At 52.8% G+C, this 25,060-nt stretch overlaps 1 protein-coding gene across 11 annotated transcripts in view; it reads right to left on the bottom strand.

Moving 5' to 3' along the window:
- The window catches only part of FBXO25 (F-box protein 25), a 66,153-nt gene that overhangs the window by 1,627 nt on the left and 39,466 nt on the right, over positions 1-25,060 (bottom strand). For 4 of the 11 annotated variants that reach the window (XM_033105235.1, XM_033105232.1, XM_033105233.1 and 1 more), the window contains 7 exons: positions 24,372-24,465; positions 23,144-23,328; positions 17,624-17,806; positions 17,374-17,496; positions 14,224-14,367; positions 10,273-10,299; positions 7,192-9,485 (listed from right to left, as the gene is read on the bottom strand). In XM_033105235.1, the coding sequence (XP_032961126.1) occupies positions 9,396-9,485; positions 10,273-10,299; positions 14,224-14,367; positions 17,374-17,496; positions 17,624-17,806; positions 23,144-23,328; positions 24,372-24,465 (846 nt within the window). In that variant the 3' untranslated portion in view covers positions 7,192-9,395. Of the gene's footprint in view, positions 1-26; positions 2,130-7,191; positions 9,486-10,272; positions 10,300-14,223; positions 14,368-17,373; positions 17,497-17,623; positions 17,807-23,143; positions 23,329-24,371; positions 24,466-25,060 lie in introns of those variants that run through there. The other 7 variants (XR_004422915.1, XR_004422916.1, XM_033105226.1 and 4 more) reach the window with 7 other exon arrangements.

Genomic DNA, 25,060 nt, shown 5'->3' with positions numbered 1-25,060 from the left:
GTTTAGGACACTTTGTACCAAGAGCGACAGGAGGCAGCCGCTGGGGGTGGGGGAGGCTGGGGCCTGGGGGCTGAGCTGCGCAGAGCTGGGCCTGCCGCCTTTGCCCAGGTTAAGGACTAACTAGCCGAGCTTTGTTGAAGGGCAGGTTGTGAAGGCACCACAGCCATGGACAACCGTCAGCTGCCCGGGAGGCGGCCCGGCTGCAGGTGGCAGTGTGAGTCTCCCCCAGGGCCTCGGTGAGCGGACCGGTGGGAGCTGGCGGGCTCAGCAGAGCTGCTCTGGGACTCACCGGCTTCCTGGGCTGTCCGGCACTGGGTCTCATGGTGGCCGTGCTCACAAAGGACCCTCCCCGCGGCCTTGGGTATTGGAGAGCTGGGTCACTCAGGGACACGAGCTGGTGCGAGCGGCGCTGGTCAGCTTTGCACGGTGGACCCACCCGCATCAGACACCCAGCGGGAGTCCTGGGAGCCATGGGCAAGGGCTCAGCAAGGTGGCTCGTTCCTGCCACCTGCTTAAGCATCCCAGCAGGCCCCTGACCATGCGGGTTGTGCCATCGGCTGCCATATCGTCACGGTCATCCTGCTGACGGGACACGTCCCCCCTCTGCTCAAACCCACAAAGAAAATGAAAGCAGGCTGTGGGGGATCTTGGACCCCATGAGGCCGGTGGAGCCGCGAGCGAGACTAACCCTAAGCCTAGCCCTGACTCAGACAGATGGGCTGGAGTCTGAGGTGGGCCCCGGGAGAGCCAGGGGTTGCTTCTGGTGCTTCTGCCGGATGTCTACTGAGGCCGCCTGCTCGCAGAGAGGGACTAAAGGGGCGGCCGTGTGATCGATTAGGCGCGTCAGCTCTAGGTCACTGGAGTGGCTGGTCCTGGAGTCCAAGCATTCCTTACAGAGGGTCCCCATGCAGGTGTGGGTTTGGGTCTCTGTGGTAGGAGTGGCTGTGTGGCCGGACGACGGCTTCCCAGGCCGTTGGTTCTGCACCAGGAAAGGCCTGTCTTCCCAGGTCCGCCTGGGCTCCTCCTGTTGGATCTGCCTGTATGCTCCTCCTGGGCCCTGCCTCTGCCCCAGGAGGCCCGTCCCGACTACCCCTCCACCTCCTCGCCCAGATAAGGTCTCCTTCCAGAAGCCTCTCTGCTTTGTTAGTTCCTTGGCCCAATGCCAGCGGGCAAGTCTGAAGGCCACTTTCTCTCTTCCATCAGGGATGTGGTCACAGGCCCCAGCAGATAGAGTGACAGGTGTCGGTGACCTGCGGGGACCATGTGGGGGAGGCCAACCCCTTCCAGAGAGCCAGGCAAACCCTTGTCTCCCTCCGTACTGGCCTGAACGGCTGCCCTTGGTCCCCATGCAGCCACCTGCAAGACGGGGCTGACGTCGTCTCAGGCAGGGAGGTCTTCAGTCAGAAACCAGGGCTGACAGGCTGCTGCCCCAGAAACAGAAGGTGGTTCGTGCCTTGGGAGTATGTCCTGCCTGTCTCCCCACAAACCTGCCCCACCGCAGGCCCCTGCTGACAACGGCTCTGAGGAGGCAGGCCAGTGCCCCCGACTCCAGTTCCTGAGTTCCTGTCTCGAGTGCCAGCCACTCACCTGAAACGTTTACAGAGGAAGCTGGTAAACATGGGGGGCCGGCAGTGCCACCGTGCAGTCCCCACCCAGCAGGCCACGCCCCCTGGGCCACACTGGGTTCTGGTCCCCAGCTTGACAAGAATGGCACAGCGTAGGGGGACTCACATGGTTTAAGAATCGCAGGGACTGCATCCAAATACTGGCTCAAAAGTCCAGAGAGGATGACATCCGTCTATGGTTGTACAGTGGGTGTGGCCTGCCTGTGGAGCGGCTGCATTTCTCGGCTCACTCCCAGTGAGGGTCAGGGAGGTCATGGGGGCATCAGCATGGCTCCGAGGCTTCCAACTGTCCGTCCAGGAGGATGGGGAGACCCACCCCCACCCGTGAGCACTTGTTGCGACTTTCCATAAAGTCTGTGCTGGGAGTGTGGGATTTGATGGAAGGTGACGTCACCAGCAGGGGTGGGAGCTGGGTCCGTGGGTTGAGAGGGAAAACTGAGTGGAATGTAGCGTTCTGGAGATGTTTCTATGGCAACAGTGGTTCTTTTGGGACCTCGTCTATCCCTATGAGAAATGAGTGGAAAGAAAATGTTAATCAGATGGCACCTAACTGAGCCAGCCTTAGTGCAAATGTTTCAAAGGGCATCTACGTGGGGTTCAGGCTCCAAACCTGTCAGCCCCGAGGGCAAAGGCCGAGCTGTCACACCTGAAGCTCACCACTTGCTCTGCGTGTCCCTGCACTCTTGTCCCCAGAGCTGTGGAGAGCAGGCCAGGTCCCTCCAGCTCAGAGCCCAGTACGGTGTCACCTGGGAGACGAAGGCCTTCTGCAGTCATTCTGATTGTCACACCAGAAAGGCCGGCCCAGTTGTGACAGGTCTCCACATCTCAGGCATTTGTCACTCTGCTCGAGTTTCTCAGGACAACAGCAAGGGCACGTGTTAACATTCACATTTTGTCCTCCAGAGCGTGTCCCATTCCTGCACGAAGGGGCAGGTGTGCCGCCTGGGACTTGAGACGCCAGCAGCGGGGTGCTGGCTGGAGGCCCGGTCGGTCATACCTAAACCTCTGACCGCCGCTACTTTTCATAGTCAACCTGGCACTTGTTGCTTCAGCTTATTTGTGGAGGGGACAAATATTTCGATTTTAAAAGAATATTTTATTATGAAAACAGTTACACAAAAGTAGGAAGACTAGTGCAGTGGACACTCCTAAACTCAGCCACTGACCTCCTCCAACTGCTGAAGGTCGTATCTGCTTCGTTCGTGTGTGTCTGTGTATATTTGTGAACTATTGGGAACGTGAGTTGTGTATTTAATTAAGCATTTAAAAGCACATTAGACTTTGGCATTTCACCACTAAATGCTTTCAGCGTGCATTTCTGTACACAAGGATATGCCCCTGACTAGCTGTCATATCAGTGGCACGCCTAACAAAATTACTAATTCCCTACTATCATCTAACACCATAGATGTTTCAATTTTCCCAATTGTCTGGGAAATGTCCTTTTAGCTCTTTTCCACAAAACCAGGATATGGCGTATTAACTGCCTGGCCCGGGGCCAGCCAAGTACGTCCTGAAGACCTCAGCCCGCTCACGCGTCAGGGGCAGGTGTGGCAGGAGGCCCGCTGCCCTGGCACATCCGCTCCGTGCCGTGCACCCACCAGCCACTGCTGTGGCCGCCACCTTCACGAGTGTTTCACAGACGTTTGCCATCCATTCCTCTTACAGGGTTCTGACACTCAAAGTCCACTCTCTGGGTTTAGGCCAGTCTGTCCCCAATAAGCTGTTTCTTGGTAAATCCTCATTGAGTTTCTGATTTATAATCTTTGTCTTTTGGTCACTGTTGTCTCAGCAGGGTCAGAATGGTTTAATCTCCTTCAGATATGTCCATGGCAGGCTATCAATTTGGATGGATACATTTATGTAATCAGAAATTGATGTCTCAGCATGGTTTTTCAGAATTGCAGGTTATAGTTTCATTTAATGATAAAGATTGGGTAGAATTTCAACTTTCAAAATAAGTGATTATTATTGATCCCTTTAGAATCACTGCTGTTTTAAATGTAATTTTCTTGCTACATCAAAATGAGTGTTGTAGTCTTAGAGAAGTATTTGTATGATTTTTAAAAGTGCAATTTAGATAATTTAACTATTTTCAAAAAAGCTGAACAAATCTGGAAGGAAGGAAAGTGATGGGAAATACCATTTGCTTTGAGTTTCCTTTTTGAGAGGTGATGTTTTTCTTTAGAGACTGGGGCTTCAAAACACTCTTTTCCCTGGAGGCTTAGAATAGGCACAGTAACCTCACAGGAGATGCCAAGAACTTTTGTTCTGTACGAAAACTTCAAAGCTCAACACGCAGAAGCACGTAAGGCAGCGTTTCCCTGGGAACCAGTGGGCGGACACCAGAGGCAGCGTTCCCTCTGAAGTCACCTTTCCAGGGGAGACACAAAACTCCAGAGGGCAGGGGAGGGCACCGTACACCCTAATATTAACTGTTTCTCTCACTTTATATTTGGGAGCTTATGCATCTTCAAAAAGTAGTAAGATAAAATATTAGAAAGATATGCTCAAATATGTATAATTACCTCAAAGGAGAATTATGGTTAGCATAGAAAATATTTTGTGTATTGGTTTAAGAAAACTTTTTCACAATGAACATACTTTACTTTCTGCAAATCCAAAAGTAGGGTAACAAATATCAAATGGTAATGCTACCTAAGTTTTTAAATGGAAAATGTCAAATATACACAGGAGAAGAAAGTATATGGCCCACCATTTAAGAATTGTTTTACATTTTTAAATGGTGAACAAAATTGAGAGTAATTAATAATATATCATGATGCATTAAAAATACATGCAACTCCAATCAATGGTTATGTCCATGAAGTCTAAAGACTAGCACTCACTGGTGTAGGACTTTCTGTGGCTGCAAGAGAGAATATGTGCCTGCAAGGCCCAAACGATTCCCCATGTGCCAAACAAACCACAGATAAGCTCCTGGTTAGCCATCCTTCCAGCCTCCAGGATAACTCCTGGCCAATCTACTTTTATCTATAGGTGCCCCTACCCCCAACCAAGTGCATTATGTTGAAGTAACCCCAGACACCCTGAAATGTCATCATCTTCATGTTTAAATAAAAAACCAGGTGAGAATTCACCAAGTAGTCATAATTATAAACATATATGAACCAAAGGTCAGCAATCCTACATATATGAAGTAAACACTGGAAAAAGAAACAGAAAACGCCACTGTGACAGCAGACTTAGTACCCCCCACTTTCAATGAGGGATCGATAGTATCCATTGTTTGATAAGTTGATCACTTTAATACACACTAACAGAATGAAGGGAGAAAACATTTCAATCGATGCATGAAAAACAGTTGATAAAATTCAACACCTCTTCATAAAAACACCCAACAAGGAATGGAAGGCACCTGCCTCAACACAATAAAGGTGATATAAAAAGCCCACAGCCAGCATTACAACCATGAGGACAAGTAAGGGTGCCCACTCTCACCACTTCTATTCAACGTGGTACTGGCAGTCCCAGCCGGAGCAATTAGGACAGAAAAAGAAATAAAAGCCATCCAAACTGAAAGGGAAGAAGACATTATTTTATAAGTAGGAAACCACCAAGATTCTGCAACAAAACACAAAAACATGGCACAACCATTGTGTTTCTACACAATAGCAATAAGAAATATGAAAAGGACATGTTAAAAATTCCATTTATAACAGAAAAGAATAAAATACTTCAGAATAAATTTAACCGAAGAAGCTAAAGAGTTTACACTGGAAACTAAAAAACATTGCTGAAAGAAATTAAGGACGCAAATAAATGGAAAGACATCTGTGTTCCTGGAAGGGGAGACTTTATGTCATCATCAATACCACCCAAAGCCATCAGTGGAGTCAATGCAATCCCCATCAAGCCACAATGGCATCTTTGTTTTTTGGCAGAAATAGAAAAATCCATCCTAAACGGCACATGCAATGTCAAGAGACCCCAAATGGAGGCATCTGACTTCCTGATGTCAAGACTGACTGCACAGCTACAGCAGTGAAAGCAGGGTGGTCCCAGAATAAGGACAGTCACACAGACCAGAGAGCCCAGAAAGAAACCTTTGAGTATGTGGTCCAATGATTTCCAACAACGGTGCTGAGATCATTCTCCACAGGGGAAAGGACAGTCTTTTTAACAAACCATGCAGGGAAAATGACATCCACGTGCAAAAGAATGAAGTTTGGTCCCTTCCTTATGCCATAGGCAAAAAATGGATCAAAGAATTAAAACTATAAAAGTTTTAGAAAAAAACAGGGAGGAAAACTTCGACACTGGATTTGGCAATGATTTTTTGGATATGACGTGAAAAACAGCCAAGAGAAGAAAAAAAGAGAGAAACTGGACTACATCAAAAGTAAAAACCTCTGTGCATCAAAGGACACAATGAACAGAGTGGAAGGGCCACCTCCACCACGGGAGGAAGCATTTTCAAATCTGTATCTGAGAAGGAGTTAGCATCCAGAATCTATAAAGAACTACCACTGAACAACAAAAACACACACAAGTCCATTTAAAAATGGGCAAAAGACTTGAACAGACATTTCCCCAAATGAGATACACAAAGGCCAGTCAGCACCGGATGGACATGTGTGCAGTGTCACTTGTCATCAGGGGAACATGCATCAAAGCCACACCCACGAAGATGGCTGTTCCACAAGAACAAAAACAAAACGAGAAAACAAGCGCTGGCGAGGATGGGGAGAAACTGGACCCTCGTGCAGCGCTGGTGGGGATGGTGCAGCCGCTGTGGAGAATGGTAAGCAGGGCCCTCAAACAATTAAAGCTGGAACTAACGTACGACCCAGCAGTCTCACTTCTGGGTCTTTATCGGAACAAAATTCTACTTGTGGGGTTACACCCCAAAGACCTGAAAGCAGGATCCTGAAGAGAGATTTGCACACCCATGTTCACACCAGCACTGTTCACAGACACCAAAAGGTAGGAGCAGCTGCAGTGAGCATGGACGGAGGAGCAGATTAGCAAAATGCGGTGCCCACAAGGGGCCATCACTCAGCCTTACACGGGGAGCACGTCCTGACACCTGCTACAACATGGGTGGACCTTGAGAGCACCATGCTGAGTGAAACAAGCCAGTCACAGAAGGACAAACGCTGTGGGGTTCCACTCACATGAGGTCCCTAGGAGTCACACTCACTAAGACAGGAAGCAGGTGGTGGGGGAGGGATGGAGGGTGTGACTGTTTCATGGGGACAGAGGCTCCTTGCCAGATGGAAAAGCTCTCGACGTGATGACGGTGGTGATGGTGGCACAACGATGAGAATGCACGTAATGCCGCTCAGCTGTGCACTTAAAAATGGTTCAGACAGGCCGGCCCGGTGACTCAGGCGGTTAGAGCGCCGTGCTCCTAACTCCGAAGGCTGTGGGTTCCAATCCCACACGGGCCAGTGGGCTCTCAACCACAAGGTTGCCAGTTTGATTCCTCGACTCCCACAAGGGATGGTGGGCAGTGTCCCCTGCAACTAGAAAACAGCAACTGGACCTGGAGCTGAGCTGCGCCCTCCACAACTAAGACTGAAAGGACAACAACTTGACTTGGAAAAAAGGCCTGGAAGTACACACTGTTCCCCAATAAAGTCCTGTTCCCCTTCCCCAATAAAATGTAAAAGAAAAAGAAAAAAGTGCTTCAGATAATAAGTGTTGTGTATTTTACCATAAGTTAAAAAATTTTCATGACATTAGAATTTTCTCTGTAAATAGTAAAAAGCTACTTGCTTGCATCTGTGCAAACTTCTCGAACAACTATCAAAAGTGAAATTTTTATCCCCGAAACAACACAGCTGAGGTGTCTCTCGCAGCTCACGCGGGAGGCTAGCAGACATGACGTTTGTGACAAGCGGAGCTCGGTTCCGTCGCACAGTGCCGTCTGGGTCTGGGTGCATGTGTTGGCTGACAGTGGGCAGGTGCATTCCTCCCCTCACTCTATCCATCTTCTTACTTAGGGAAAGAATGACGACTTCAAGAGATTAATATCCTCTTAAAAAATCGATACAAAAAAAGACCAAAGCCCCAAAAGTAAAACAGGCAACACACATGAGGTAATTTACCAAAAAGAAAACAAAAACACAAAAACAAATAGTCAGTAAATAAACATACAGAAGACATGTTGAACCTCACATCCCATTCCTCATGTATTAAAATAGCACCAACAGAAAAAGAAATGGTAATATCCAACACAGTTCATCTCTTAGAAAGATAATAACAACTTCTATTTTCATGAGCAATCTGGAAATTTCCTTAAAATTGTTTGACTTATTCCCTTGGTTCTCCTCTTTTAAGGAGAAAATCAGATGCACAAACGTTTATTACAATGATGCTGAACACAGATTTACTTTGTTATCAGCAAAAATTGGAAACAACCTGAGAGTCTGAGTCCAATCTCTGTGATACCACGTGGCCAATGAAAACCACAAACTCTTGACAAAAAGGCTGGTTATGCAATCAAAATGCCACCCAAGATGCTCACGGTTTTATGACATGCTGTTATCCAGGACACAGGCAGAGGCCCCGGGTCCCTACTTCACATGCAGAGGGAAACTCATTGGACAACAGAGAAGCCTCTTCTTGGCCACTGGGGTCAGTTCAGCACAGACCGTGCTGCTGAAAACCCAGAGTCTTTACTCACAAGTGTGCAAAACTGCAAATTTTAATATGCTTAGAAGAAAGAGATTAAAGAAGGGAAGCAGAAATGATTTTGCTTGGGTCACCTGACCTTCATTCAAAGGTGAAAACAAGAGCAAGACATTTCTCCCCTGAGCTGCTGAGGGGTGACTGGTCACATGCTTTCCAGCAAGCGGTTACCTGTGGGCGGCAGGATTATGGGTGATTTCGTTTTGTTTTACACAATTTTACTGTCAAAATTTTCTAAAATGGACATCCATTATTTAAAAAATAAAACAATCTTTGAAAGGTTTAAATAAATGACATCAGAATCACTACAACTACCTTTTTCACTAAGATGCAAAACTGCCGAAGTTGAATCAGTAATGGGACTTATTACTTGTCTGTAAAGGTGATTTCCATACAGAAGGGTCAGGCTGCCCGACTCGTCACGTTCAGTAGTGGCCTGTCCCCTCCCAGTGCTGCAGTGGGCATCTGCCCCAGGAGCACAGCCTCACCACTCACACATCTGCTGTTCACAGACATTCTGCACAATTCACACCCCAGTCGCTCGACACCAGGACGGGTATACAAATATTTCCCTAGGTTCGTTTTGCATTCACAGAGGAGTCACTTGGGCACAACCCACATGCAGTTAAAATACACCTTAAGAAAAATAAATATTCTGCACAATGTATTTACAAGGATCGATTTTTCTGTCCCCGCCCCCAATTACTACAAAATCAGGAAACTATGATTTGACAGTTAAGAAGCATATTATTGGCCCTAAGTGTCAGTTCAGCACAGAATGTGCTGCTAAAAATCCAGACTCTCTATTGAACCACATTTATAAATATTAAAAGTTGAAAATTTTAATATGCTTAGAAGAAAGGAATCTTTTAAAGAAGGAAGTTGAAATGATTTTGTTTGGGTCCCTGGGCCAGGTCCCCTTTCAAAGATGAAAACACACCAACATGTCCCTCCCCATGGGCGCCCAGGAGCGGCGTCTCTGTCCGTCCTCTCCCCACGGCAGCCTCCGGTCACTGTCCCAGTCGACGCTCGTCACAAAGGACACTTACGACCAGCTCCTGCATGGACGCAGGCACGCGGCCCTCGGACAGCGAAGCGGCCGGTGAGGCACCTCTAAAACTTGAAAAGGTCGATGAAGTGCTGTGGGGACACGGGCAGGAAGCAGCTGTCAGGGTCGGCGGCCGTGCAAGGGTGTCCCGAGTCCTGTAAGAGGAGGGGTCAGGCATTACACAGATGGGCCACCAGCTGTTTGTTAAATGGTCCCCAGACCCCATCTCAAAGGGGCGTGGAAAACAACTGCTGAGAATTAGGGAAACAGGCAGCCACAGAAGTTTTGCAGTTGAGACATGTCCTGTCGGGATTTCTGCTCCACTTGGTGGACAGACAGACAGCAGGCCCAGCGCCGGTCCCGGGAAGCTGTGCCTGGGCCTGTGTCAGGAGAAGGGGAACCCCAGGGCTCTCTCCCAGATCCTGGTCGTGATCTTAATCCCCGCCGTGTCCCCACTGCCTGTCCTTGAACCACTGCCTGGCGCTCCCACAACACGCAACTGAAGACCCAGGATTGTACTGAACAGGAAAGATGATAAAAGACCGATAGGTTTTGTGTAGGAAGACTGACAAACTGTGAACAAGGCACCTACAGAATACAGGCAGTGGGAGTCAGAGGACACGTGAGGTCAGCGCATTCTCTCAGGGGCCGTGGCTGGTAATGTGACCACCCCAAGTGCTGTGTGGCACCTTGTACCTGATGAACACATCTAGAGCGTCCCCGTAAGGCTGGTCTATAAGATAGTTCGTTAAACCCTCTGGTGGTGGCTGAAGTAAGCAGGAGATGCAGTTTGGCCGCTGGGCGCACCCACCAGCCAAGCCGTGCATCTGGGCCAGCTAACTGTGGTTGGTCTCCTAGGCAACGGCGTGGCTGCAGGGCCTGCACAGCACCTGGGTTAGTCCCTAGTCCCTGGCAGGGCAGGTGTGGTGAGGCACGAGGTACCTTGAATAACAAAGCGAGGCGGCAGTCCTCGGAGGTGAAGACAGATCAGGAAGGAATGCAGCAAGGGAGGGAAAACGGAGAAGGTTAGAGGAGAAGACTGTTCAGGCACTTAGGTCTGACGCACATCATTCATGAAAACCACCCCAATCATCAGGTAAGTAAATGTGGGCAGCACAGGTGTTACCAAAGCAAGCGGACGAGACACTGTCAAATGCCCCCGAGACCCGTGCACACACGGCCGGCCTGCAGACAGCGCTAAGTATTTCCACTTCCTGTACGTCTCAGGTTGACAGCTGATGAGGCTGCCGTGCCCCACGGCCTTCTGGGTGTTCCCTGGAAACATGACAGGCGCTGCTGCTGTTTTCTCGGAGTTCATACTGAACAAGCTTGTAGCGGTGCTGTGGAAAGTCCTGGATGCCTAACTGCTGAGCAACGTGCGTCACCACACTCGCTCCCTGTGTGTCCCACCTGCAGGACACTCCTTTCTGCCACGTCACGTTTGTCCACCAAGACCGGCACCAGCCTGCCGCCTTCACAGCAACGTCCCCGCCGGCCATGCGGAAAGTGCCGCGCAGCAGCCCGCGAGCCTCTCTGCAGTGCCCTGGGCGCTCTGTCATCTGGAGCTGCCCCGTCACGCCGGCCCCCCTGCAGCCCAGCTCCCGACGCCCTCACAGGGTCTGCACGTACTTCTGGAGGGGACACAGCCACCGTAAGGGCTGGAGTCTTGGCTGCTGCTCCTGGCCTTTCGCTGTATTTGTTCACATCCAGTCTTAACTGGACTTCTGTAAAGTGGAGAAGCACGGACGTCCAGTTGGAGAAGAAGCGTACATAAAACAGACTATGCTTTCCCTCTAGAGCTCCTCAGTGACACTGGGGCAGTGGTCACCTCCACGGACCCCACTGGGCAGCCTTTGGTTGCATAGATTAACTCAGCGGAATGGACGTATGTTCTTCAAAAGATGGAAATACAGCTTCCTGCTTGCTCTGCCGGCTCTGTCGTAGAGGCTGATAGAAAACGGGAAGCCCTTGCTCATGCAAAGCCAGAACAGACGGACGACGACGACACGCCAGATGCAGACAGTGGCCACCACTGACCGACCAGCACGCTGTCCGCCTCCCCGTTTCTTAACAGGCTTGATACTTAGTTTCTCAGTTAACGCAAACTATTGGGTAAAAGCACAGCAAGCATGCGTGAGGTGCTATGTAATCGTCACAACGCTGAGGCAGATTCCGGAGCCAAACGCAGCTCTGCAGGACAGGGCGCCCGTCGGATCGGCCTGAACTCAGCCGCACACGTGGCCAAAGACATGGGCAGCAAAGGAGGAAGGGCCCAGCTTCCTCGGGAGCTGACAGGAAGCAGGTGCTGCCAGAAACTGCAGAGACTGACCTGTTTTTACACCTTTACGTACAGATTCAGAAGTTAAAACGCTGGTGTAAGCATGTCCTCTGCAATGATGCCGACAGAAAAGGACGCAATGTGACATGCTGAGGCTCCTCGAGGCTGTCACTGCAGGGAAGTGTGGCCTCCCAGTGTCACGAGCAAGACTATGAACACCAGAAAGACAGGCAGGTGTCCCTTAGGAAAGCCTTGTTCTGAAGTTTCGTAACATGGCTACATATGCTGGTTCCTGCAGGTGCTCACTAAACAAGAGAATGTGCAGGTGGATTCTTCTGGAAAGCTGGAAGTTCCCTCTCCGTTTTTAAGAACCAGAACTTCCCAGCGCAGGGGACTGAGCAGCGTGCTTGAGGCTCCCCAACAGCGCCGACTGGGGAGAGCTTCTGTGTCTGTCACGGGAGAGACGAGGTCCCAGCGTGCTTCGGATTCTTCTTAGGAAAGTGTCTGACCATCACACACAAGATTGAAAGGTTTCTATCCCACGAACAGTAGTTTCCCCAGAAAAATGTCACAGCTTCTAATATTTCTTGAGAAGAAAGCAGTCTGCTCAGGAGGACAACAGAAAACTCTTGGGAGAAGCATCCAGTCAAGGCAGAACTCCAAGGTATGTCATCTGTCACCGTGTCACTGAAGACACAGCCTGTGTTTCCAGTCATGGCTGGTGATTCTGAGGCACAAGGCACCGCTGGCAGAGGCCAGTCTGGCCCCGCCGGCGGGAGGCACCCCCACGGCCCCACACTCAAGTCACCTTTTTTCTGTTCACCATCATCTGCCTGTGAGCGTGTGTCCATGTGTTGGGCCCTGTGACTGGGGACAAGGGAGCCAAACAAGGGGTCCCTTCTGTGCGTCTGTAGCCCCCAACCGAGCGACTGCTAGTCCTTTCACTAACAGACACGCCTGAGTGCCCTGCACGCAGTACGGGCAGTGAGTGTGGACACGACGCGCTCAGGGAACAGAGGCATGATTGCCAAACCCGGGACGTACTCGGTAGTTCCGAGGAGGAAGGCATACAAAATTATAAAGCAAATTGGAAACAACCGCAGCTCACGCTGTGCATGCAGGGCAGTACCAGTGTTTACAACGCTGCTGCTGTGGACACATGGACAAGCTGTGTGGCGCACTGAGGGGCCCTCTACTCACTGCACAACCATGAGTTATGTTTAAAAAGACGCCACATAGAAACGTAATTTAAACTGAAAAGAGTGTAACGTAACCATCTAACAACTGACCGTCCACTGTGATCCATCCAACCATCAGAGACAAATGCAGAACAAAAGAAACCATCACTTGCCACACACGTTTCAGACTCCTACAGGCCTCACAAGCCACGTCCCATGGGTCACCACGGAGCTGAGAGCCTCCTGTTTCCTAGTGACCTCAGGACGGGTGGAACAGTGGAGCGTGATGCGTCCCTCGTGCGAATGCAGCGCCTGAACCTGGTTAGAACGACGGCTCTGGGCCCTGGATCCCCCACACTGCACTTCCTGTCGTCGCTGCAGGTGCTCTTTCGACCACACAAAACACCTGCTTTCGAGCAGCACCGAGCACCTCGGGCAGCAGCCTAGTCCATCTCGAGCTTCCTGTGTCTCGGCTGCATCCTGCTCTCCTGTATTGGTCCAGTCCGCTTAGTGCAGTGCCAGGCTGGACAGGCCTGTAGCCAGGAGCAGCTGTGCCATCCAGGGGTGTGAGGCCCTGTGACGCTCGTACATCACCGGGTGACGCATTTCTCAGAACGTACCCCGTCCCTGAGTAGCATGTGACTATAAACAAACAAGTAGGGGTTCACCAGGTACCACCTAAGTCCTAAGTCCGAGAGGTGAGGGTCTCGACGAGTCCAGGAGGTGCCCAGTCACACTCACGGCCAGCCAACCACAGGGTCACCACCTCTCCCCCAGGGGGACAGGGGAAGTTTACCTCTGATGGCGGAGAAGCTGTTTTTATCAGAGTTGTTGTGGACAATCTCGGGCCAAAGGGCTTCCCATTGGCACTGAAGTTGCTGGAGATGTTTTCCAAGTTGAAGTCTCTCACTGAGGGGCCGACTTGTGGTTGAGCAATGAGGGTCTGCTTTAGTTTTGACCAAATAAATGAGAAAACACACGTTCACTTTACAGCCTGTGACGCGTGTGAGGAGCTGTGACAAGAGGAGCCACCTGGAGGCAAAGCGAGTGGGTGGCTGTTCCTGAGGTCGGCGACGTGTGACGGCCGGGGACAAGCTGAGGGCTGCCAGTGGAGTTCAGAGCCGCTGCCAGGAAAAGCTGCCCGCCCCCCGCTCCCGTGGGGGACGTGCCCCCTACACGCTGATGTCACAAAGGGCAGGACAGGGTCATCCAGGGGAGAAGAACAGTCCAACGTTTGGTTCTCAACATCTCTCACGCAAACGCCCGCTGTCCTTGGCACTTTCATGGACTGATTCCTCTGTGTGGGGATACGCACCTCATTTTCTTTCCTCTCACACGTGGAACGTCCCACTTTTTTAACTAGTGCATTTAAGAGACGAGTATTTGTTTCACCCAATGTTAACCCTCAAATTCCAACTGTGTGTTTAAAATCCTTACCTTCCAGAAGAGGATGCTGCAGTGCCGACAGAAGTGCAGAGTGTCCCCGTACTGCTCTCGGGGCGGGTAGCACTTCTGAAGGGCGAAGTACGTCAGCTTCCATTCGATATGACCGTTTTCTGAAAGGATCAAATGTCTGCAAAACTAGACATAAAAAACTCTGTTTAGAATCGGTTGGTTCTCCTAGCAGAGCACTTCTGAAAGGCAGTGCAGTGCATGGAATACTCAGCGACTTGGAATTGAACTTGGATGAAATCAAATGAACCCTCCAGTGTCACACAGCTGTTTGACTTACATGTTCTGACCTGGAAGGATGCCCGTGGCACCCTGTTAAGTTAAACATTAAGTCTCACCATTGTGCTGCACACCTGAAACTAACACTACACTGCATGCCAACTGCAACTGAGAAAGACACAGTAAGTTAGATGCACTGTGCAGCTGATACGGGACTTATACCTAGAATACACAAAGAACACTAACAACAGTAATAAAAAGACAACCCAATTAAAACATGGGCACAGGGGGCGGCCAGTCAGCTCAGCGGGTTAGAGCACGGTGCTCTTAATAACAGGGTTGCCAGCTCGATCCCCACATGGGCCACTCTGAGCTGCGCTCTCCACAACTAGATTGAAACAACTACTTGACTTGGAGCTGATGGGTCCTGGAAAAACACACTTACACAAAAAAAGGGGGGACCCAGAACTTGAAAAGACGTTTCTCCAAAGTGTACAAATGGCCAAAGATGCTCAAGTGTCAGTCACCAGGAAGTGGGGTGAGCGACCATCTCAAACCCACGAGGACGCTGTGTCAAAAGCAGACAATAGTCGTGTAGCGGAGGAGGTGGAGTGGTCGGGACCCTTGTCCACTGTTGGGCTGCAACAGTGTGGCCGCTGTGGACAAAGGCTGGCTGCTCCTCAGAAAGCTGAACATGCCGCTGCCATCTGGCCCCCGTGTCCACTCCCAAGGGCAATGGAAGGGTGCATCCACACAAATGTGCATGGACAGCGGTGCTCACAGCAGGGAGAAGCGTAAGAGCCCCTGGGGGAACGACATGTGTCTCCCAGCTGCTGAGGGGCACATACCAGGTCTGTGCTGAGTGGCTGCCAACGCGCCGTGGGGAGGGCCACGGGCTCGCTGCGGCTCACGTGACTGAGGCAGAGGACTTCATGCTACGGGGACCAGAAGCCATGACTGCACTTTCGGGAAATGTCCAGAACAAGGCGACGCCCAGGAGAAGACGACGGGACCTTCGGGCCGGTGTGAGGGCTACAGGGGTGGGACCTCAATGTGACGTGTGGACGACGTGTCCTGAGCGGCTCTGAGATGAGGGGCGCGGTGTGAGTGGGGTCTTAGTGAAGCTGTGAGAAAACAACTTCGTGTCTGTGTCTCAGCCGCGCTCTATGCACGCACTGAAGGGTTAACAGGGTGCCCGTGGGGTAGGCGTGGAGGGGCCGTCTGCCCCCCTGGACGTGCACAGGCCGACCCCGCAGATACGGGAGTGGCTTCCAGGCCTCCGCAGCAAAGCAAGTCGGTGGAGGGTCTCGCCCCCCTCTGTGATGTGCAACGAAGTGAGGTGTGGACTGGTCCTCATGGAGACTCGTCCACACACACCTCGCCTGTATATTTGAGAATCAGTTTACTTTTTAAGACTGAAAATAATCACTTGGGTTAACGTACACATACTCCCAGGTGTGTCTTTGAGGACTTTGTTTTGAAATCGTGATGGAGTCAATGAGAAAATTCTTGTTTCTAACAGAATTTGCAAAGAGGACAGCTTGAGCAACACAAGCAGTTACAGGTCTGGTTACAGTGCTTTCTGTGGCCTCTGCGCACTGTGAAAGAATAATTCCTGGGGAGTAAGACAGCCCCCGGGGTCTCACTCCCGCACTGTGCCAATGGCCAACCGAGCGTCTCCCCACGGTTTGCTCTGACCTCAAACCCAACGTCCGGCCACAGGGTCAGGCCACCTCTTCCTTCTAGCACTGTCTCAACTGTGTCAGCCATCCTTCATAGGTCACCCGGGCCACCCATAAAGCCATTTCCAGCATGCTGGTCTTTCTCTGGCATCTCACCGTTAGTTACTGAGCCCTGAAGAACAGATCATTTATTTTGGATGCTGTGTTTTTATATTTGGTCAAGAAAATGTATGCAGGCTAGACGCACCTGTAATTGCTGACTACTCACTGGAACCACAGAAGACGGACTCTCTTTAAAGCAGCTCCTTTCAGGAAATGCAAGGACCTCTGAAGTACCTGTTGGCTCTCTGACCACACCCTGGTCAACAACTGGGGCTGCAAACACGCAGGGGACGGTGGCCAGCCAGGCGCATCCCACCGGCCCATATGAGCAGACGAGAAGGGTCCCTCGCCGGCTCCACTTGTCTCTGCCACCCCAGACGTACCTCATCCCCTCTGTCCCTGGGCTATAAACCATCCCCTCAAACATGCCGCCCCCCACATCCAGTGCTGATTTAGATCTCGATCTACTTCCTCCCTATTCAAGTGAACACTGGATTCTCTGATCTCCCCCCAATAAGTCTCCTGGGGTCACCCATCACCACTGCGGCACCTCGTCTTGAGCCCCTGGGGACCCTGCGTCCTGCGCAGGTGACTCCTTGCTCAGAGCGGCTTCCAGTCCTTCCCTTCAGACAGTGGCGTCGCCTCCCCAGGGACACAACCCTCAGCACCTCAGTGGTGTCACCTCACCCTCCCGTTTTCCTGGGGGCACCGCGTGCCAGCCCTGCCGCCCACGTCACCTCGGTCCTGCCTGCACATCTGCCGACAAGCTGCTCGCCCACGTAGCCTGAGCTTCTCCAGGGCGCCCCTCCCTCCTGGCCTCCCGAGCGGACAGTGTCCGCAGCGCACTCAGAGCTCAGCGCTCCACGGCGTCTGTCACCACCTCAGCCAGAGTTGGCTCTCAGGACACGCACGTGCCCGGCTCCCCTCTGGGAAGGAGCACAGCACCCCGGCTGTGCATGAGCGCATCCACAGGGCTCTGTGGATGACCGGCTGCGTGCTGCTCTCTGCTGGTCCCACACCAGAACCGGGGGAGCACAGGGAGGCACAGGGAGCACAGGGACTGGACAGCCACCACGGGCCCCTGACCACAGCAACCGAGGCGCAAAGGGCAGCCTGACTAATGGACACACACCGTGCTGGGAGTCAGCAAACTGAGGGGAGGAGATGCCTCCGACAGATGAGAAGAACCGAGCGCGTCTGCTCTGGGCTGTGTTCGGAACCGGGGTTCTAGAACACGAAACGTCAGCTTTCCCAGCTGTGGAAGAGAAGCCATGTGCACTTCTGATCAACTCCGAGCATTTCTGGTTCTGTAGCGGTACACCTGGAAAGCCAGCACCCGACGTGGCCAGGTGGGGGCAGCCTTTCCGGCAGCGGGGACTCACCTGCTTCTCTGCAAAGTGGTACTGGCACAGTGCCTTCCACAGCCGCCTGTCCTCACTGAGCATGCGGAGCGCGGGAGTCACTTGGCCGAGTGTGACGATGTCCCAGCCATCTGACAGTCGGTACAAGATGCTGTTCAGCGTGTGTAAGGGAAGGTCGCTGAGCGTGAGGCTCTGGCCCACCTGCTGGGAGACACAACAGCCGCCTTCCGTCACTGGGCCTAATGGCCAGGCGACAAGAGGTGGTTCACGCACGGCAGCACAGACACACCTGAAACACGACTGCACCCCCCACCTGCGCAGCACACACACCTGTGTCCAGTCCCTCGTCCTCCTCTTGGCAGCCAGGCAGGGCTGACGAGTGACCGGCTGGGAAGCGGAGAAGCCAGAGCAGGACAGAGGCCGTTGGTGCTGACAGCTCCTCCACGACCCTGTCCACATGTGAGCTTTATTCACTTGCCGGTGACACTCAAGACAGACACCTGGACAGTGGCAGGTTCTCGGCCTCGGGCCGCTGCAGCCAGGAAGGTGGACTAATGTGTCACTGAGGTCCCTTCCAGCTTTAAACCTCTGACTTCCCATGTATGAGGCACACCTCCCTCACACAAGCCTGCGGTCCTCACTGCCCTCGTCCCTGAGAAAGGCTGGCCACAAAGACCATCCGTATGACACCGAGGGCCAAAGCAAATGGCCTGTGGCCTGCAGGGGACAGGAGGCGTCTGGGCTCACTGCTCACCTGCGTCTCCCCAGGAGCCTCCTGCTGGCAGACGGGGTCACGTTTCAGCAGGAGGGCGGGGGGCGTGTGACAAGCCTGCATGGTCCCACCCAGCTCTGCCCCCGCCGCCCGCTGGGACGCTGGCACCCAGACACTCCTGCATGCTCCCACCCTGGCGAGACTGTCCCCAGCTGGTCAGTGTACTCAGCCCTGGGGACAGCTGGCTTCCTTCTATGGCTCTGGTGGCCCTGGGCACCGTGGGTGGTATGGACGGATTAATCCTGGGGTGTGGCCTGCAGGATCTCCGTGCTCCGCATCCTCGCCGCTCCCATCGCCGTCCTGCCATGGAGCCACCGCAGGGGCTTCCTGGGCACCCGTGGGTGACACGAGGTTACCCTTCTTCCTCCTTGAAGTGCGCTGGCCGCTGGCCATCGTAGGGCCTCGGCAATGGCCAACAGTTAAGGACGTACCTACCGTGTCCCTCACGTGTCCCTTCACTGTCACACCCCCACGTGAGGTGGGACACACACGTAGGCACCATCAGGTCCTAATGTGGGCTCTGTGGCCCGGTGACACCCAGGTGCCCGCAGGCTCTGAGACGCGCGGGCAGGGACAAGCACTTGGCACTGCCCGGGCACATCAGATGCAGGACTGGCGGTGCCTCTTCCTCACCATTTGCATGTGGCAGAGGCGTGGGTAGGTGTGGGCGTGACTTCACCCCCAACTAGCAGCCCCAACAACATTACAAAAATCAAGTCTTCTTCTGATCAGCTTCATTGTTTATCAGACGGGACGTCACGAATACTTTATTGCAGAAATCCCAGGCTGAGGGTGGAAGGCACCAGGGGCTCAGGAAGGAGCCATGGCTTCTGTGGTGACAGCTGGCCGCCTGTGTGTCGGGAAGGGCCCAGACGTATGCACGGCCCTGCGGCAACACGGAGCAGCAGGATGGAGGTGGCACAAAACTCTTGCCGACAGGATGTCCCGAGCCACACTGCTGCTGGTCGGCGGGGCGATGTCACCGGGACAGGAACAGCAGCCCCTCCCTCTGGCCGCGGGACAGTCTCAGCTGGTACCCTTGTGCTAACAGAAGCCTTCCTCATCCCACTGCTCGTCACGGGGACAAACAGTGGTGGCTCCCAGCATTCGGTCCGGCGCTGAGTCAGGGTCAGGTTTTCTGTCCCTTGTGCCCACCGAGCTCTGTCTGGTCTGTCTCCAAAGCCCCTGCCCCTTCATCAGCACGGAGCTGGGGCACAGCAAGGGGTTCTGCTTCCCCCACGGGCTGTCTCCTCCTGCCACCTGGGGGCCCCTCTCGGTGTCCCTTACGCTGGGAACAGCCTGGGCTCCCGCATGGCCCCGGGCACCAGTGTTCAGCATGGACTGGCGCTGGGCTCTCTCTGCACTTCCTCTCTCGCACCTTGTCCCGGGCACCTGGGCACCCGGCACAGCTGTGACGGCACCAAGTGCAGGTTCCCGCGCCTCTGGCCACACAGTTCTCTGCCTGGTTCTGCAGTAGCATGCTGGCGCCAGCCTGTATTGGCTCATGAAAGCCGACTCTGCAGCTTTCAGGAACTCTGCGACCAGCTGACTTCTCCTTGGCTTGATGTCAGCCTCGTGGGACACTGACAAACGCTACCCCAGGCCTGTCCCCAGAGAGCCAGTTTCTGAGTGCTGGGAGCACCCTACCTGGGTAACTGCCACTCCTCTTTAAGGCCCCGCTGCGTCACGCCGAGGCCATGCTGGATGCACATCTGCTGCACGCCGGGCCTGCGTGTCAGGGCCAGTCCGTGACACCTCCCGGGGCACTACAGCCTCCTCTCCTGACCTGTGAGCCGGCCCACAGCAGGTGTCCTGAGTGAAATAGCCACGGGGTCACATGCCGAGAAGGTGAGGGAGACACAGACGCGTAGCACCCCCACACCTCGCAGCATAAGAAGCAAGTTCACTTGTTTTACAAGCAACGGGACGTCAGTGCTGGTGTCATACAGACAGACTGCACACATTCACCACATGGCTGTGAGTCTTGGCCGAGGCTTCGCCATGAGCAGGGTGTTGGGCCTCTGGCGCTTGGCATAGGCCGACGAGCAGGCCACACACACGGGCTCCACTGGTCACAGAAGCACCAGTCTTTCTGAGGATGAAACACCAGCCTTTCTGTCAGACAGTCATCAAAGGGAAGCTCGTCAACTCAGCACCAACACTGCTGAGGACCCGCGAATGTCCACACAGAAGTGTTTCTGTGATTCTGGGTCGTTCGGCCCCGGGTCGCCAAGAATAGCACCCCACGCACGTCTGACTGGACTGCGGGTCACCCAGGGCACGTTTCCCTGTGGGTTGAGTGGGACACTGACAACTCACAGGTGACATGCTGGACAGTCACAGGGGACACAGCCCAGACATCCCACAAACTGAGCAAGGTAAGGTGAGTATAACATTTACATGTAGTTGACAGGTATTTAAAACCCAGTAGTCTCGCAGCACACAGTACATCTTAATTTCTAATAAGCCACGAAGAAATTAAAGAATAACTGCCATTTTTTCCAGAAAAAAATTTTGACTAGCAGAAAGTAGTAGCTTGGTGATGAGAGCCGTGGTTTCCGTCCACTGCCACAAGGCGTCCCCCTGTTGCTCCTGGAAACGACATGGGGTGCGTCCTTCGTAAGCAGTGGTAGCTCTCGTTCCTAGAAGCAGCGTGACGGGGGTGCCCAGAGTGAGCCCCAGCGCACGCAGAGCCGTACACAGACGGAGCGTCTGCGGGTTCCTCACGTTCTGAAAGCGCTTCCTCACTGGGACCTGTGGGGCTCCCGGGACGATGCGAGATTTGGGTCAAGTGCTTTCTGTCCAGCACCTTCTGAGGGGGGTTGTCGGCTCACTGGGGAAGTGTCAGCCCCATGCGCTGAGGCTACCGGGAAGAACTCAACCCCACGAACCCGCACAGCTGGGACTGGTGGCAGAGACCTGGAGGCTCCAGTCCCACCTGCTGGGGTGGCCCCGTCACTGACTGTAAACGAACAGGTGGCATGGAGCCTCAGGGTGTCTGGCTGAGCTGTCTCCCATCTCACAGGCTGCTGGGCGCCACAAGCGCATTCCACTTGCTTCAGGTCACCTTCCCACCAGGCGACACCCCACTGAGTCGTGCAGCTGGATGATGACCCCCCACGGGCCCAGGACACCAAGCTCACCACAAAAGGCACGCGAGGGGCACTCGGGTTGTGCTGAAGACAACCAGCACCCGCAAGCCACGCAGGTCCTGAGGCTTTTCCAAGGTCTCCGTGTGACGGGAGGACTGCCGGTTGTCACTGAGGCCGTCTCGGCTGACGTGTCCCACTCTCTGACTCTCACATTGGCACCTTCTTTTCCCTACTTGCCAGCGTGACAGCGTGGGACCGTCACCCCCAGCCGAGGCAGTGCGGTGATGCTGCAGAAGAGCCAGCTCCGAGACTGGGTTGGGGTGTGCCCCGGCCAAAGGCCACAGTCCCCCAGTATCTCCGCAGCATGGCGGCCAGCGCCCTGGAGGGCCAGTGAGGTGAAGCACGGTCCACTGTCCCCCTGCTCCCTGCCAAGGCCGTGTGAACAGAAAGGAGACCCAGAGGCAGCGAGGGGAATGCCACAGACCCCTGCTTTCTCTTCCTCTCCCCGCTGGGACCTGCTGGCCCCACACTGGAGGTTCTCTGCTGTGTCCACTGGTCCGAGGCCGCTGTCAGCCCTTTCTCTCTGAATCACGTGCAGGCCCTGCCTGCAGCTCCTAGCTGAACATTCTCTTCCGTGGGGAAGCTGACCACTGAGCCCGCTGCGGCCCCCACAGACCACACGTCCCCAGAGCTCACTGGCTGAGGTGGCGCCAGCATTTGGACCAGCCACGCGAGGGCCAGCTGGCATGTGGGGCACACACGGCCTGGCCAGTGCACCCAGGCCTGCACAGCAAGCGCTCTGCCTGTGTCTCCCAGACGCCTCGCCTGTGTGGGACCAGAGAGCTCAGGGTCACGTGGTGTCACACCCGTGGCTCTGCTTAGCGCAAGTGACCGGAACTGATTGCAGACCCAGAACCAGGGAGTCAGTTTCACTCTGTAAATGCTGTTGAGGTGGCAAGTAGGTGGCCAACACGGTGAGGGATTCCCAGGTCATCTGGAAACAACTTCCCTCTCATGGAGCCTCAGGTTACAAAAGGAATAAAGGGAATTGTATCCCCATCAGAAGGCCGTCTGCAGAACAGTTTAGACCGTGGGCACTAAGATATCCGTTCTGCTTATCCTTTCTCTTCACAGGATGAGAGAGAAATAGAGCACAGCCTAAAACACGGGCCTAGTCAATGGGGTAACACTTCTCTAGCTGTAAATCATCACCAGAATAAACAAAGACCACAGCTGCACCTTTTCCCCCATGTTCACTGTCGCCAAAGAACTGTGAGCAGGGGTGTACACAGCACACAGCACACGACAGCAAAAAGACCCAGGCGAGAGGAGAGAAACACCCTGGAGAAGCAACCAGATGAATGGAGGCAATCCTGGCAAATACAAGTGAGCTGTAATGTACTGAATATCATTTTAGCCCCAAACACCTAATTTTCTTTAAACGTAAATTAATTTACCACCTTGTCACCCATGGAATCTGCTCTCTGCAATAACAACTATAAGCCATTAAAGGGTCTTTGGTCCTATTCCATTTTAAAACAATTAACACCTACGAAAGGGTGAAGAAAAAGCATCTTTCTGAAAGCTCAGCAGTCTTCCACACACACTGAGACGAGGCCAGGACTTGTGTGGTGTAAAAGCCGTGGCCTCACCACTCTGAGGCCAAGAAACTCCTACCTGCGGCATCTGGAGGTTCTGGAGCTGCTGCTGCCAGGCGAGCACGGTCTCCAGGCGGCAAACCCACACGTTGATGTTGCCGACCAGCACGGACTTGCCGACCCCTCGGATGAGCACGCACAGCGTGGAGCCCAGGTCGTGCAGGAGCCCTTTGATGAGGCGCGGGTTCTGCTGGTCGTGGAGCACTGGGGCGACAGAACACAGCCAAGGACCCACGGCTACCACCGCCGTGGAAAGGACCCGGTTTCACACCCCGTGTCCGACTACGGAGGACCAGGACGTGGTATATACACTCGGTCCCGTTCGGAAGGCGTCCTCACACCTGCTGCCATGGGGACGGACCTGGAGGACACTCTGCCGAGTGACAGGAGTCAGCCACAGGACACATTCTGAGAGTCTCCTTATATGAGGTCCCTAGAGGAGTCAGATTCAGAGGGACAGGAGGTAGCTGGTGGGTGCCCAGGGCTGGGGAGGGGAGTCGAGTGAGTGTTTAATGGGGACAGAACGTCAATGTAGGACAATGAGAAAGTTCCAGAGACGATGGTGGGGATGGTTGTATAGCAGTGTGAATGTGCTCAACGCAACTGAACTGTACGCTTAGAAATGAGTATAAGAGCTAATTTTATATTATGTATACTTTGCTGCAGTAAAAACAGTGATCTAATTTCACTGCAACTCTAAACCGGCATCATTTCTGAGATACCACAAATATAAGATTACAAAAAAAAACTTGAAAATATTTCTCGAAAGTGTATTTTCGGTTGAGTCTACAATTTTGACTTTAAAATTGTCAGTCTCTATTTTCTTTTATACTTACAAAAAGAACTGGTATTTAAAAATGGCTTATATTCATAAATTCATATATATGCATAAGCTTAGGATGTGAAAGTTAGAGTTCCATTATTATTGGCCTCTAATTAATGAATACAGACATTAAACTACAAAGAAAACTATAGGTTTACTTGATGCCAGGTAAGATTTCATCGGCTAACTTTGCTTTCTTATTGGAATGTAGTCCTTTGTATGCAAAAGCAACTGTTAAAAGAGTAAACAACAGGAACAGAATGTGAAGACCTGGGGGGACCAACCTGCAGGCCTGTCGTGATGCTATCATAGCAGACATTACTGTTTTGACAGTACACATGCTGGGGAAAAATAAGATATCCCATCTCCTCACAGTAAATTTCATTAAGATGTAGACGATTAAAAATATCGATCATCCTCTTACCCTTTTGAACGATTTTATCCAAAATGTTGAAGTAATTCTTTTGTGCCACACCACTCAATGAAGTTAACTGGGATTTTGCAATTAGCTGCAATAGCTTAAAAGAAAGAGGGAGAAAGCTAAGCATACATCTATGTAATACGCAAATACAAACCACAGTGATCTACATGCAACAGTGTGAGAATGTGCGAGGGGCCGAGGAGGGAGTGCGGCCACTCGGACTCTTTCTCCCGCGTGACCGCGTTTGTGACGGGCCTTAGTGCTCAGTGACCTTCCCAGGACGTGACACTGATGACTGCTGGCTCAGCATGTCTGGCCCATTCTCAAAATGCAGATCCCAGCCTGCATTCCCCGAGGAATGTTTTCTGCATCTTGTCCTTACACAGCTGTCCAATTCTACTATTCTGCACTCCTCTTTGAAGGCAAACATTATCAACGTGCCTGGTGTCCTCTGGCTGTCCTCTAAAGCTGTACTTTTCTTTCTAAACCTTTCAACTCACAATTACTATTCCTTTGTCCTCAGCTTTCTCAGTTCTGCCGCCTCAGTCCCCTTCCATGGTGTCCCAGGTGCCCGCTCCCCTGTTCCTTCGGCCCCATCACATCCACCACAGCCCTTCGCGGCCTCTGTCCTTCATCCGTCCGTCCGTCTCGCCTGCTCACACTGATCTGTCTGGTTTCCGGCCTCCCAGGCC

Source organism: Rhinolophus ferrumequinum, chromosome 4 (assembly GCF_004115265.2).
Source record: "Rhinolophus ferrumequinum isolate MPI-CBG mRhiFer1 chromosome 4, mRhiFer1_v1.p, whole genome shotgun sequence".
NCBI lineage: Eukaryota > Metazoa > Chordata > Mammalia > Chiroptera > Rhinolophidae > Rhinolophus > Rhinolophus ferrumequinum.
This window is presented reverse-complemented; position numbering and strand designations above follow the sequence as displayed.